The sequence below is a fragment of the Taudactylus pleione genome, unplaced genomic scaffold (genome assembly GCF_031769625.1).
Source record: "Taudactylus pleione unplaced genomic scaffold, aTauple2 ptg000479l, whole genome shotgun sequence".
NCBI lineage: Eukaryota > Metazoa > Chordata > Amphibia > Anura > Myobatrachidae > Taudactylus > Taudactylus pleione.
The window spans coordinates 13,798,500-13,811,872 of NW_028284881.1; the positions used below are offsets into that span (position 1 = coordinate 13,798,500).

At 44.9% G+C, this 13,373-nt stretch overlaps 1 protein-coding gene across 3 annotated transcripts in view; it reads right to left on the reverse strand.

The window, feature by feature from the left end:
- Nucleotides 1-13,373, reverse strand: part of VSIG10 (V-set and immunoglobulin domain containing 10) — a 49,555-nt gene that overhangs the window by 19,499 nt on the left and 16,683 nt on the right. For all 3 annotated transcript variants that reach the window (XM_088449105.1, XM_088449106.1, XM_088449107.1), the window contains exon 4: nt 8,705-8,965. In XM_088449105.1, coding sequence (XP_088305231.1) covers nt 8,705-8,965 — 261 coding nt within the window. The remainder of the gene's footprint in view (nt 1-8,704; nt 8,966-13,373) is intronic.

Genomic DNA, 13,373 nt, shown 5'->3' on the forward strand with positions numbered 1-13,373 from the left:
TCCTGTGCCCTGATAAGTGCTTTGTATACTGCTCGCAGTTCCAGAATTTTTATTGGCAAATGATTTTCCTGATTTGTCCATCTTCCCTGAAAGGTGTGATGACCTGTCACTGCTCCCCATCCGCGAAGGCTGGTGTCCGTAGTGAGAAGCACCCAATTTAGAATCCAGAATGGGTGCCCTTTGTCTAGATGATCCTTATTCAGGGAGAGACGAACCTCTGGAGTGAGAAGTATCCTCTGGGACCTTATTAGCGGATACTGTCAGTTCCACCTGGAGAGAATCATTCTTTGCAGAGGCCTGAAATGAAACTAAGCATCCCCCACTATGTTGAAGGTGGATACCATTGATCCCAGGACCTGCATCGCTGATAGAATGGATACCCTTCACTTGCGTAGCAGTTTGCATACTCGCAATGATACGGAGGCAATCTTGTCCTCTGTTAGAAACACCCTCTGTACCTGAGAATCCAGAAGTGCACCCAGATGCATCATCTCCCATGTTGGAGAAAGAGAGGATTTCTTCTAATTGATGATCCAGTCGTGCTTTTGTAGGCAGGCTGTGGTCAGTTGATGATGGTGTTGTAAAACAACTGGAGTTTGTGCCAATATCAGAAGATCATCCAGATATGGTAGTATTCTGATTCCCTGACACCTGACTTAGGCCGTCATGACTGCCATTATCTTGGTAAATACATGGGAGGGGGCGTTGATAGGCCAAAGGGCAGTGCATACAATTAGTAATGTTGTTGTAGGATAGCAAACTGTAGAAATTGTTGGTGGGATAGCGTAATAGGAACATGTAGATATGCATCCTGAATGTCCAGGAAAACCATAAAATCCCCAGGCTCCATGCCTAAATAATCGGAGAGTTTCCATATGGAACTTGGGTACATGGATAAACCTGTTGAGGGTTTTTAGATTTAAAGTAGGGCAATGAGACCCATTTGGTTTCTGAATCAAAACTAGATTGGAATAATAATCTCTTCCTTGTTGCAACATCGGAACCAGGATGATTACCCCTGCCTGCACCAGGGAGTGAATGGCCTCCTGAAGGGCCAAGCCTTGACCGCACCTGATCGAGGATCTGTGCAGAAAAAAACTTTGTGATCCGGCTCAGAAGCTGGACGTCTGGCCGGCCCAGACATCTTAGTTTGTTGCCTGGATGTCCTGCGAAAAACTAGATGGCTTGGAGGAAGATTGTTCCTTTGCTCGTCCCGGAGGACGAAAGGACCGCAAAGAGAACTGCCCAGATTTTATTGTACCCGTAGATGGCAGACCTACAAACTTTGAAGCCACCAGAGTAGCTATTATCTTATCTAACTCTGCTACAAAAATATATTTCCATAGATCGGTAAGGTTTCCAGAGCCTTATTTGATCCTGTATCAGCTTTCCAGGATCTTAACCAAAAGGAACCTGCGTGCCACTACTGAAGCTCCTGATGCTTTAGATGCTAAAATTCCATCATCTACTACAGCTCCTCCCAAATAGGAGACCGCTTCCCGTATGTGGGAGATCTACATCATCTGTTCTCTGGTAGCATCTGGTAGAGAGTCTTCCAATGCCCCCGTCCATTCTTCAACAGCTTTGACTACCCAGGCTCCAAACATTAGCTGGACGAATAACAGCTCCCGATGATGAAAATCTTTTCTTAAGACATGTTTAAATTTTTCTACCTGTAGAATCCTTAAGAGAAGATGCTGACAGAATAGGCAATGTAGCATTTCTGACTAAGTGCATCACGTGAGCATCCACAGTAGGAGGTACCTCCCACTTAGTACATTCAGAAGCTGGGAAAGGATACAATGATGTTAATCTTTTATTCACATAAAACCGTTTATCTTGGTTACACCATGCCTCTTCCATAAGCTCAGTGAGCTGCTCGGATTTAGGAAACTCCATTTTAGCCACCTTCCGGTATTTAAACACTGGACCCTTCTTTCTAGGGGCTGGTTCATCATCTGGAATATCTAGGATTGGTTTAACCACCCTCACCAAAGGAGGAACATCCACTGTGGAAGATGTTCCTCTTCTCCTGAGCTAGACCCTGAAGAAGAACCCTGCGCATCATCTGATTCCCCTGATGATGCGTCTGAATCCATATGCTGAACAGACCGATAAAAAGCTAACTTTGGCATAGGTGCCTTAGTAACTACTGGTCTGGTTGCAATAGCTGACTAAGCCATACTCTGACTCGAGTGGGCATAAGCATCCATCCAGGAAGGATGTATAGGAGGTGCAATCATAGCATGCTGTGGATACCCCATACAAGGAGGCAGTATGGGAGTAGATATACGATCCACAAACTGCTTCATAACCTGAGACAAGGAGGACACCCAAGATGGCCCTTCTTCAAAGGCAGGTAAACTGGACTGGTTAGGTGGCTCTTTATAACAGAAAGCACACAAACCATCTGTATAGAAAGTCCTGAGAGGACAAGCCCGCCAAACAGGCTTTAGATGAAACCAGCACAGGGGGCTCCCTTCCTGATTTCCTTTACCTTTTGACATATCAATTATAAAGGTAACAATGCAATGTAATGTGAAAACCTTCACAAATAACAAATAAATGTTAAGTATAAAGAAAAACCCCACACACCTGCAACAGAGGGATGAGGAGAAACACAGTGATAGTTATAACTGACAGTCAGAAATAAAAGGCAGTATAAACACAGCAGTTAGCAAATAGTCACATACAATGCATATGCAAATTTAGTTGCACTGGGCTCTGAATCAACTACTCGAAACACAATGCTTGATAGGATATAGAGCACTATATACCTGGCCCATGGGAGAGGTATACAGGGAGACTGACCCCAAAAACCTCCTGAAACTAACAGCTACAGCAGCGCACCGATAGTGGACTGTGAGCGTCTCATATACACGAGGCGGGTAGGAGGAGCGACCCAGACGCACAATAACCTTTGAAGGGACTGCGTTTGGGTCGGGGGAGTAGCTGCCGGGAGAGTGCCTACCTCCCCTAAGCTGCATCAACCAGCCGGGCACGTTGGCCTCGTGGCTGTAGAAGAGTCTGCTGCAGATCCACGGCGTCAGCCGATAAGGCCCTGGTGGTCTAGTGAGCAAGCGGACACTCCCGGGCCCTGACTGCAGCGGCTCCCGGTATGTCTCCTATGCCAGAAGCAAGTACTACCACGCGCGGTTCCCCGTAAGCAAAGAATTGCCTTACCTGACATCTCCAAGCGTCCGGTTGCAGTCTGGGTCCCAGCATCGCTGCTAGCAAGCTCAGCCGAGACCCGCCGAAATCACCAGCCCTGTTACTGGTGTTGCGGTCCGTGTTGCGAGGTAGATTGAGTGGCAGTACATGCGTCTTAATTCAGACACTCAGGACTGCAACCCAAAACATAAAAAATACAATAAAAGCTTAAGACTGGTGTGTCTGAATCATGCCGCACCAAACGAACAACTGAAGGCCTGTGGCTGGGGTATATATGGAGAAGGACCAGAGGCATCCTGGGAGCTAAAAGCGTTAACTGTTTGGTGTCTAGATCTCTCCAACCACATTACCCCATGGTATCCCTGTGGATCTTTATGGACCCTGAAGAAGAAAAATATAGAGGTCGGAGCTGTCGATGGTCACCACTATGGAGTCAGAGAAGCACACAATGCCGGTATTCCCGTAGTTGGTCCATTATTTGCAACTATGTATGCGCAAAAATGACCGAAAATGCCTATAGCACATGCATTACACAGAGTGTACGCACAAAGGTGCTGTTGCAATTTGGTCAGATGTATCAGAAATGTGGAGAAAAAGTCCTGGGGACTCAAAAGACAATAACATATTTAGCCTATCACCATTTTGAAAATCATGCTTCAATGATGTGTATAATATATATATATATATATATATATATATATATATATATATATATATGCTACAGTAGCTTACTTTTCTGTAGCATATTTTTTTAAGTATAGAGTATTAAACACAGGTAAATCACAGAGCACAGAGGACTACGGGTCTTATTCAGAGATGTACACTAACTATTGGTTTTGTGTACATCTCCAAGATCGGCGCATGTGCAGGATCTGTACTGCGCCAGTCTTCTACTCCTAGAACTATCGCAGTTCACTAAACTGCCAGCCCGTTTGAGTGCGGTGAAGGGGTGTAGCCAACCTGTATTCCCACAAAAATAGGGCGGTGCCGGCTGCATTTTTGGGAGCGTCGGGGCCAGGGTCTTCGTCTTCCGAAGCAGACTTCCTGATTGCGGCTGAGCATTTCCGTTGCCCATTCTGAGTAAGCTTAAGCTTACTTACATGGGCGATTACTGCGGTCTCAATGGTGATTGGACGCTTCGTCTTCGAACGCAGCTGTCGGATCGCAGATGTGGGCAGGAGGCGTCTTCGTCCTACAGACGCCACCTTCTGCATTACCATCTGTTAGCATCACTGCTGCGTCCAAAGAATCAGCAGCGATGCCAACTGCGCCCATATCTGAATCAGGCCCTACATCCTTTCATATGGACACTGGTCAATTTAGACATGGTTGATATAGTACCACTACCTCAAAATGATAATGTATTGTCCGAAATCATTTAGGAATCATTCTCCAATTGACTGATAGTAAACAGGTTACAAAATATTGTTTTGCAATCTGTTCTCTAAAAGTTTGTCTACAAATTAGATTATAGATGTTCAATTCAGAAATGCAAAGTATTTTGCTGGCTCTCCTGCCATGTGTGACTCATACAGATTCTCTGCCATCCACTGAAGTTGGCACAATAAAATTTTTGTTGTGATTAGCCTAGAATCCATCATATACATCACACAATTATACAAAGGTTCAATGGAAACATGTAATTTTATTTGTTACTATGATGAACGTGGGGTAAATCTAACCTTTTTATATATGCAGCACTTCCTAAGTAATAGACTAGGTACCTGTAGAATCAGCTTTTTTTTGGCTGAATGCACTTCTTTAATCCTTTGTGTTTTAGTGGTCAGCCAATTCACCTTACATTAATAATGCTGATGAGGGGGATGGGTAAGGGATGGTGGTGTTAGGGATCCCGGCAGTCAGAATCCAGACGCTTGCATTCCTACAGGGTTAGAATACAGACACTGTCGTTCGGTATCCTAACCCTCCCCCTCTCCTAACCCTCCCTCCCCAGTGCCTGACCCTCACCTCCCCCCTAGTGCCTAAACCTAACCTCCCCCTCTCCACACCCTAACCCTCCCCCTATTGCCTAAACCTAACCCACCGGGGATTCTGACAGGTGTTGGGATTCCGGCACCGGTATTCTGACCGCCAGAATCCCCTCCGTCTGTATTTTAACCACATCCCCCTTATGAGACATGTTGTCTGGAAAAGGGAAGCCTGCGATGTGTTTCCATTTTGAAACTTAAAATTAAATGAGTCTTTCTTAAGCTGGATACACACTATGCAATTGCGATCCGCAATGAATCATTACGACCATCGTGCAGTGTGTACACCTTATTCATCGTTTGATTAATTGTGTGGTTGCATCTTCCCATCTGATGTGCTGCACATCATATGGGACAATGCGGTCCGCTAATATTAATACTGTAACGATTTATAGGGCAGTCGTATGGCAGATAGTGCAGCGTGTACTCTGGCACGATATATATCATTACACTGCATCAGCCTGTTGTAATATCGCCAGATCATTCAGGTTTGTAACCAGCTTTTCTCTGCCAAGGTCGCATGGAATGCTGCAAGTACTTGGCAAGTGTGTGTGTATCAAGGGCCAGTGTACTAGTATGGTCACTGGCCCTGCTACTAGGCATCCTCACCTTCCACGCCTGGAGGGTGGGGGCGCCTTGGGTCGGAAGGGGCTCCGGGCATCAGGGTGGGATGGGATCCGGAGGGATCCCAGCCCAATCCGAAGATGTTGCGAGGTCCATTTGGAGCAGCAGGCAGGGCGGTGGGCCGGGATCAGTCGTGATCCCACCCCCACGGCGGGCGAGGAGGTAGCGGTGGACTACCACCGCTGCTCCACATGTGTGATGGCGGCAGGTCTGAATCCTTGTGCAAATCAGCACATGCCATTCGAGCTTAGCGCCGACTGTGAGCCAATCAGGGCTCGCAGACCGGCAGCCAGCTGGGCATGTGCGCGGCAAGCCAATCACAGCTCCCCATGTCATCGCCCCGCCCCGGGCGCAAGCCTGCATTAGCTGGCGCGCGGGAGCGGAGAACAGTCTGGTGGCCGGGAAGGAGCGGTGAAGAGCTCCAGAAGACTGAAGACGTCGCCGGAAGTCTGGGAGGGCAGCGGCCATTACATAAGAGCTTGCACAGCCTGCCGCGTGAAGAACAGCGGGCCGACGCTGCAGGGAATGGGGTCGGTGAAGACAGCGGAAGCCCTGGGGCAGCAGTGGGCCAGGAAAAAAAAGCTAGCGCCAGCCACTGCTGCCCAGGTGAAGGCTCCAGGAAGCCCGGAGGTGGTGGAAGGCGTTCCATCTCCAGTGAAGACCACGCGGAGGCTGTGGCTGGGCCCGGCTCAGCTCAGCTCAGCCAAAGACTCCAAGACTGGTAAGTCCAGTGGCAGGCTGTGGACAAAAGTAATTCGGTGCTAGGCTGTGGGCACTGTAAAGTCTGGCGCTAGGCCGGGGGCATGGTAATTCGGTGCTAGGCCGTAGACAAAGGTAAATTCGGGCCTAGGCTGTGGGCATGTAAATTCGGCGCTAAGCCATGGGCATGGTAAAGTTTGGCGTTAGGCCGTGGACATTGGTAAGTTCGGCGCTAGGCCATGGGCACTGTAAAGTCGGTGCCAGGCCGTAGTGCTGAGGGCAGGAGGCCCTAAAGGCATTGTATGATACAGAGGTCAGGCAGTCAGGCCCCCCTGAAAGGTAGGCTGTACTGGAACGAAGAATCACTCGCAGTCAAGCCCCCTTTAAAAGGTAGGCTGTTGATAAGTCGCAGGAGCAGATTGGTTGGGACTTTATCTCCATCCAAGGCTTAGTGTAAATAGACCTCTTTAATGTATGTAAAGCAGAACTGTTTCAGCTTGAACTGTTTGACAGAATACATTAGCCCACAGAATGGCCACTGTACACCAGGGGCGTTGCCATGCCCCAGGTGTTTTTCTTTTTTAAAAGAAAAAATGGTTTGTCCAGTTGTACACTGTGGAGTTTTGCCTAGGGATGGTGCAGAGACACACAATGTAGCAAATGGCCATGCGATGGCTGTAAAAGAGACCAGTCTCCCTAGACTGCCCTCCTCCCCTTCTTGATGCACCCACCGCAACCCCCTACACACCTGGCGCCCAGAGGCAAATACTTCCGTTGGCTCTGGGAGTTACTCTGCTGTCTCATAATACATGACATAATAGTAATTGGAAGAAAATGCTACACAGTAATTATACATATCATCTATCCCTTTATTTACATTCTAATTGTGATACATTGTAACCCTCCTCCAAATTATTCTCATTAATTCCTCACAAGCAGAATCTATACTGCATGTATGCTGCATAATGTTCCGCTTGCAACAAAGTGTCAGAAAGTTACAATCCATGAACCTTCTGTGACCCTGAAAAAGGCAAAAGAGCACATGTGCACTGTTATAGTATCCGAAATTCTAGGTTACTAAATGCAACCTGGCTGTATAAATCCAAGCATGCATTATTCCTAATAAGGGCTCACACAAACAGGCCACATCTGCTAAAGGCTTAGACTGAACCTTGTCCACAGTAACTGAGTATTCATAGCATGTCCGCGATGCCTGCCAGCAGAATAGTAAACTACGTACGTATCCACTTAACTGACAAATATTTTTTACAAAAGCTTCCTTAAAAATTGTTGATTTTTAAAAAAAGTTGAAGTCAAGAACAACTATTTAAGTACTTAACTATTGTAGGATATATATGTAGGATAGAGATATATAATCTATATAACAGAAAGGGGTACAATGGCGGCACTCACGGGTCCTTTAAGAGAAGAATCACTGACAAGCTGTGTCACTCCTTGTTCAACGTTTCGGTCACATAGAGCTTTATCGTATATACAGCCATGGCCAAATGTTTTGAGAATGACACAAGTATTGGTTTTCACAATGTTTTCTGCTTCAGTGTTTTTAGACCTTTTTTGTCAGATGTTACTACGGTATACTGAAGTGAAATTACAAGCATTACCCGGCAGAGAGGAAATCCGGTCCGGCATCGGGATTAACATAGGCGTCGGTATTTCGACGCCTCTACCGGGATTGAGACCATCGGACGCAAAACTACATCCCATTTATTATTAGGGATGTGCAGGCTCGGATAGGTTCGAGTTTGCATGTTGAGTTCGGATTTTTCCCTTCAAAAAAACGGAACTCAGAAAGACGCAAAACGTCATCTTGCATGGACGAACATCATCATTCCTGGACTTCAGGAATGATGATGTTCGTCCATGCAAGATGACGTTTTGCGTCTTTCTGAGTTCCGTTTTTTTGAAGGGAAAAATCCGAACTCAACGTGCAAACTCGAACCTATCCGAGCCTGCACATCCCTATTTATTATACCAATGCAATCCAGAGATGGGTAGAATGACAAAATAATGCATCATATTCACATCACTTATCTCTTACTTGAAATGAGGTAAATGTAGGGCGCAGCTCCTATGGAGATTGGCTAATGTCCACCAGAGAATAACAAATAAAAAGAAGCACTAGTACATAAGACTAATTAGGTAGGACACAAGTATTGTTGAAGTATTATTGTATCATTCTGGATGATTATTTCTTTCCTTACCCAGCTGAACTTGACATGTCTTCACTTTCACATCTGTATTTATCAAAGGTTTTCCTTGGCATGTAAATGTTTTATCATTATACAGGGAACCATTTAATGATACCACCAGTGTGTCTGAAGTTCTATTTGACAGTATTTCATCATCATTTTTCCATTCCAGCATTGGGAATGGATACCCTCCAGGCCAGCTGCATGTCAGTAACAGCACAGAGGGAATTTCTGTGTTGTTCGCATTGCATTGTATGGGAAAGTCAGGTGGATCTGTAAGTAAAAGACAAGAAATCAGGTGGCTGTAAAACGGTTATTCACAAAATGAATTCAAACTATGCAACTACTGGATCAAAAACAAACAATTTTAAATAAATCAAACATTGCTGGGATACCAACAATGCCACCGAGCACTAAAAACCTGTTAATTACTATTGTAATGCCATACTTGATTTCTGGCTAAAGCTTGTACATGGTTTTACGTACAACTCCGATGGTGAGTGGATTGCACAGTGTAGGGGAAGTCGCAGCCCGGTTGACAAGCTGCGGCCTTCTAGGGGCAGGGATGGGGCAAAGATGGGTAGTGTGTTACAAAACGGTGGGTTGCCGGCCCCTGTTTTGTAGGCATGCCGAAGCCAGTGTCTGCGCCTTTTGACGGAGACTTATGGGCCTCTGCAGCATGAATTACCAGGTCATCCTAAGTAACCTGAGGGTTACTCCGATGGCTGATCTTCACACAGAAGGATCAGATGCTGCATCTTTGGACACAGTAACGGATCACAGAGGCCGGCTGGAGGTGTCTAATTATATAAGACACCTCCTGCAGCATTAGCATATTTTCCCACAGCTGCTGCGTCTAAAGGGGCAGCTGCTGCGCTAATAGTGTGCATTTCTGACTCAGGGCCTATACGCACTGCAAGCTGACATATTTCTGAAGCAGTCTGCCACATATACAGTACATGGCAGCCATGTAAAATCTTGGCTCTGGTACTATTGGGGGTATGGCCACTGACAGTCTCTCACCCACCTGTAGTGGCAGTATTTTGAAAAGATGACTACAATTTAGCAACACAAACTTAAATCGCATACAGATTTTCAGAATGGAAATACTGTAAACAAATGTTTTAGCCTGTAAATATATTTTCAAACAACATTTTACCATCCAAATGACATTATAGTCAATGATTTACCATGCAAATTGCTTTTTTTTGTTTAAAATAATGTTTTGCCACAAATATGACTGTTACTGTCAATTAGTTTTAGATTTATTTTTTTTTTTAAAGCCTAAAAATTGTTTACTTCAAAAATGATATTTCACAACTAAAATGACGTGCGACTCAGTGCGCTTGTTCCTGGTAAATACTTTTGTAAATAAATGTTTCAGATGTAAAAATTATTTTTAGCAATCAGTCATTTTCTAAAATATGTTGCTATTTATACAATACTTTGTCATATTGTACTTCACTTCTAGGCTACTCCACTTTCCACAGAGTAATGTTAACCCACTCGTAACTTCACTTAGCCTAGTGATTATTATAGAATCTCTTTACTTATTAAAAAGGTAGCAAACATACAAAAAGCCTTCTCAGAGAAAAAACATAACATTACATTAAAGAAAACCGTATGAGACAAAAATAGTTGCATTTGACACAAAAATAAAACTAAAGAAGGCGACAGAGTGTATCACGAACTGCAGCAAACCCCAAAATTCTGAGACAGGTAGCCCAAGGGCGAGGCACTTAACTCGTTAGACAGCTTGGGAACACCAGGAATCGGTGTACATAATAATGCATACAGGGGGCTGCTAGGGGGCACTGACTGGATCAAACCACCCACAAAAGACAGAACTTTACTCCAGTATGTGGATATTAATGGGCAATCCCACCATACAGGGAAAAAAGTGCCTTTGTGCCCACACTGATGCCAACAGAGGTCCAATGTTAGCAGGTATATAGAGTGCAGTTTCTTGGGAACCATATACCAACGAGTGTACATTTTATAAGAGTTTTCTTTAAGGTTAGTATTAATAGCTGTCTTAGCTACCTGCTGACGGATATCTGACCATAGCTCATCATCTACTCTAGCGATTTTTAATTCATACTTCGAAAAAAAAGATACACCTTTTTTTGTACTCCATTTTTCTATCTCTGATAGAATAACACCCTCTAAAAGAATCTGAAATATATGATGCTGAAAACATCAGAGCCACAGTACAAACATCCTCTTTAGTTGTGCTTGATTTCTGCCAAAGCACATGGTTTTACAAGGCAAGATGTCAGCATATGGCACTGGCTGTTGGAACGTGGAAGGACACAATCAGAGTTAAGGGGCCTATCCATTAGCAGATAAAATGAACGATTGAACGATATATCGTTCAATCGTTCATTATATCTGCTAATGGATAGGCCCTGAACGATGACAGCTGCGCACACTCCCGCGGCCAATAAATTGCATCTATCATCTCTCTAACATGTTGGTCAATTATCGCATATAGCTGTACGATATTAGCAATATCGTGCAGTTTATATGCGTTAAACAATGAACGACAAAAGATATTAGCAGCAACTACAGAGCGCTGCAGAGAAAAAAAATCCACTCCCTGAATGTCGTGCGATATCGTTCATCAAAATCTGTCATGTACATGACAGATAACGTTCAGCACAGCCACCGGAATTTTCAAGGGATATCTTTTGTCTTTCATCGCTCAGAAATACATCTGCTAATGGATAGGCCCCTTTAGAATGTTCTTTTCCAAATACAGAACATGCACACCAATGCACCTAGTTTTGCGGAGCAGTGCAAAATGTGAGATTTACTTTCTTGGTGCAAGATTAGAGACGAGAGGAAGGAAAAACAATTGAATTTTGCACCAGTTCCGAGCTAAAACTGTTCAGGTCTCATCCTATAATTTATTTAGATTTTAAAATTAGGTAATTTTTTTTGGTTGTGCAACAAAATAAAGTAACATAAATATGTTACAGTTAAACCATAGTGTATTCAAGCAATCATAAAGTAATACATGCATATGGGATGGATAAATAAGATAGCAGAGCAAAACACGTAGTCCATACATCACAATATGAAAGAAATAGCATCAAACAATACAAACGAAGAAGAGTGTATGCAGAGCAAGGAGGACGGAGAGGTCCGTACTGAACACATTAACGGTCATTATTCTGGAGTAAACAAAATTTGGATTGTCACCAGTGATCACAGATATAATGGCATTTATGAATAGCATTTCTACTAATGTACAAGTATCTTTCATGGTCAGTTGTGTCATTAACTAGAGCCCTCCACTTAAACTAGTTCATTTCAGAGCACACCAGACCCTAGCAATTACAACCTTAGCAAGGGTAGAGAGACAAAGGACATTGTATTTTTTTTTATGTGAGAGTCCAAACAAACCTGACCATGACCACAGTATCCCTAAACCTGTCCCAAACCCCCACTCAGAAGTCAAACACCAGGACGGCTTGCCGCGCCTAAAGCCACTATCACAAGTTCCCAAATTCGGGCAATCAGCATTGCTATGGAGACCCATTTTAAAAGACAGAAAGGGCTACGATAAATTCTGTTGATCACTTAACAGTGGACCTGTTGATATCAAATACATGGCGTACAATCTCTGAAACAGCCAACAATCTGTCCACAGTCATCATCAGTGAAGGCACCCAGGTTAGCCTCCCAATTCCAATTAAATTTTCAATTTCAGAGAGCCTCTCCAAAGAGACAGTGAAATACACAACTTTCTAGATCTCTCCATGAGAAGCAAGTTCTTAAGTGGGGATGGATAAATCTGTAGCAGGACTCAACCAAACTGGGCATGCACAGCTGCAGATGTCAATAGAAGACAGGAAACGGGAGTGAAATTCCTTTGGCAGGGGGCGTGTCCTGGCAGGCAAGGGAAGCAGCCACGTTTATCTGAGGCTCCTGATTCTAGGTGACCAAACGGGCCTTTATTACTCCCTTCTTGCCTATTAGTGGCACCCATTTTTCTCCCCCAGGGGAGACCTAATCCCCTTTACTGACAGGGTACAAGCTGCGGAGCCGGGACGCGCTTTTAAGTGCGTCTGCGGGTTGTGGTCTAGTTACCCAGATGACGCCGGGGACTCGAGTCGGAGACGCGGCCAGAAGAGGATTCACCAACGGCCGCTATTACCTACTGAGACCTGCTGATCATCCCATCGGGACTTGCTGTGACCGGGAGATGGCCAGTCGCTAAGGTAGTAAAGCGCTGGGAGCCGCCTTTCCCTGCAAACAGCGCTCTATAAAATCGGGGCTGCTTCTCCACGCGGCGGCCATTACAAATACCCGGGCTCCGGAGTCTGAGTCTCAAGCGCAGAGACCCTGTGATTATCGGCTCCCACTCGGTAGCAGGTCTTGGAACACCTTACCCCCCTCTTACTATTCATGTATAAAACTCCCCTCTCTTATTAAGAGCATTGCACTCCCTTTGCTCCCTCTCCTCACCAGGAACTAATTAAGCTTTTAATGCTTAATGTGCCCAAACCTATATATATATATATTTAATATATCATGACTTCTCACATCCACTGACCACCCATAAGTAGTATCAGAAGGGACGTGGCCTACCCATATATCCTGGGCCTCGATTCCTCACAGGGCCCGGAGGCACCTCGCAGCCCCCGTGATACGCTACACGTGTCACTGCGATCAT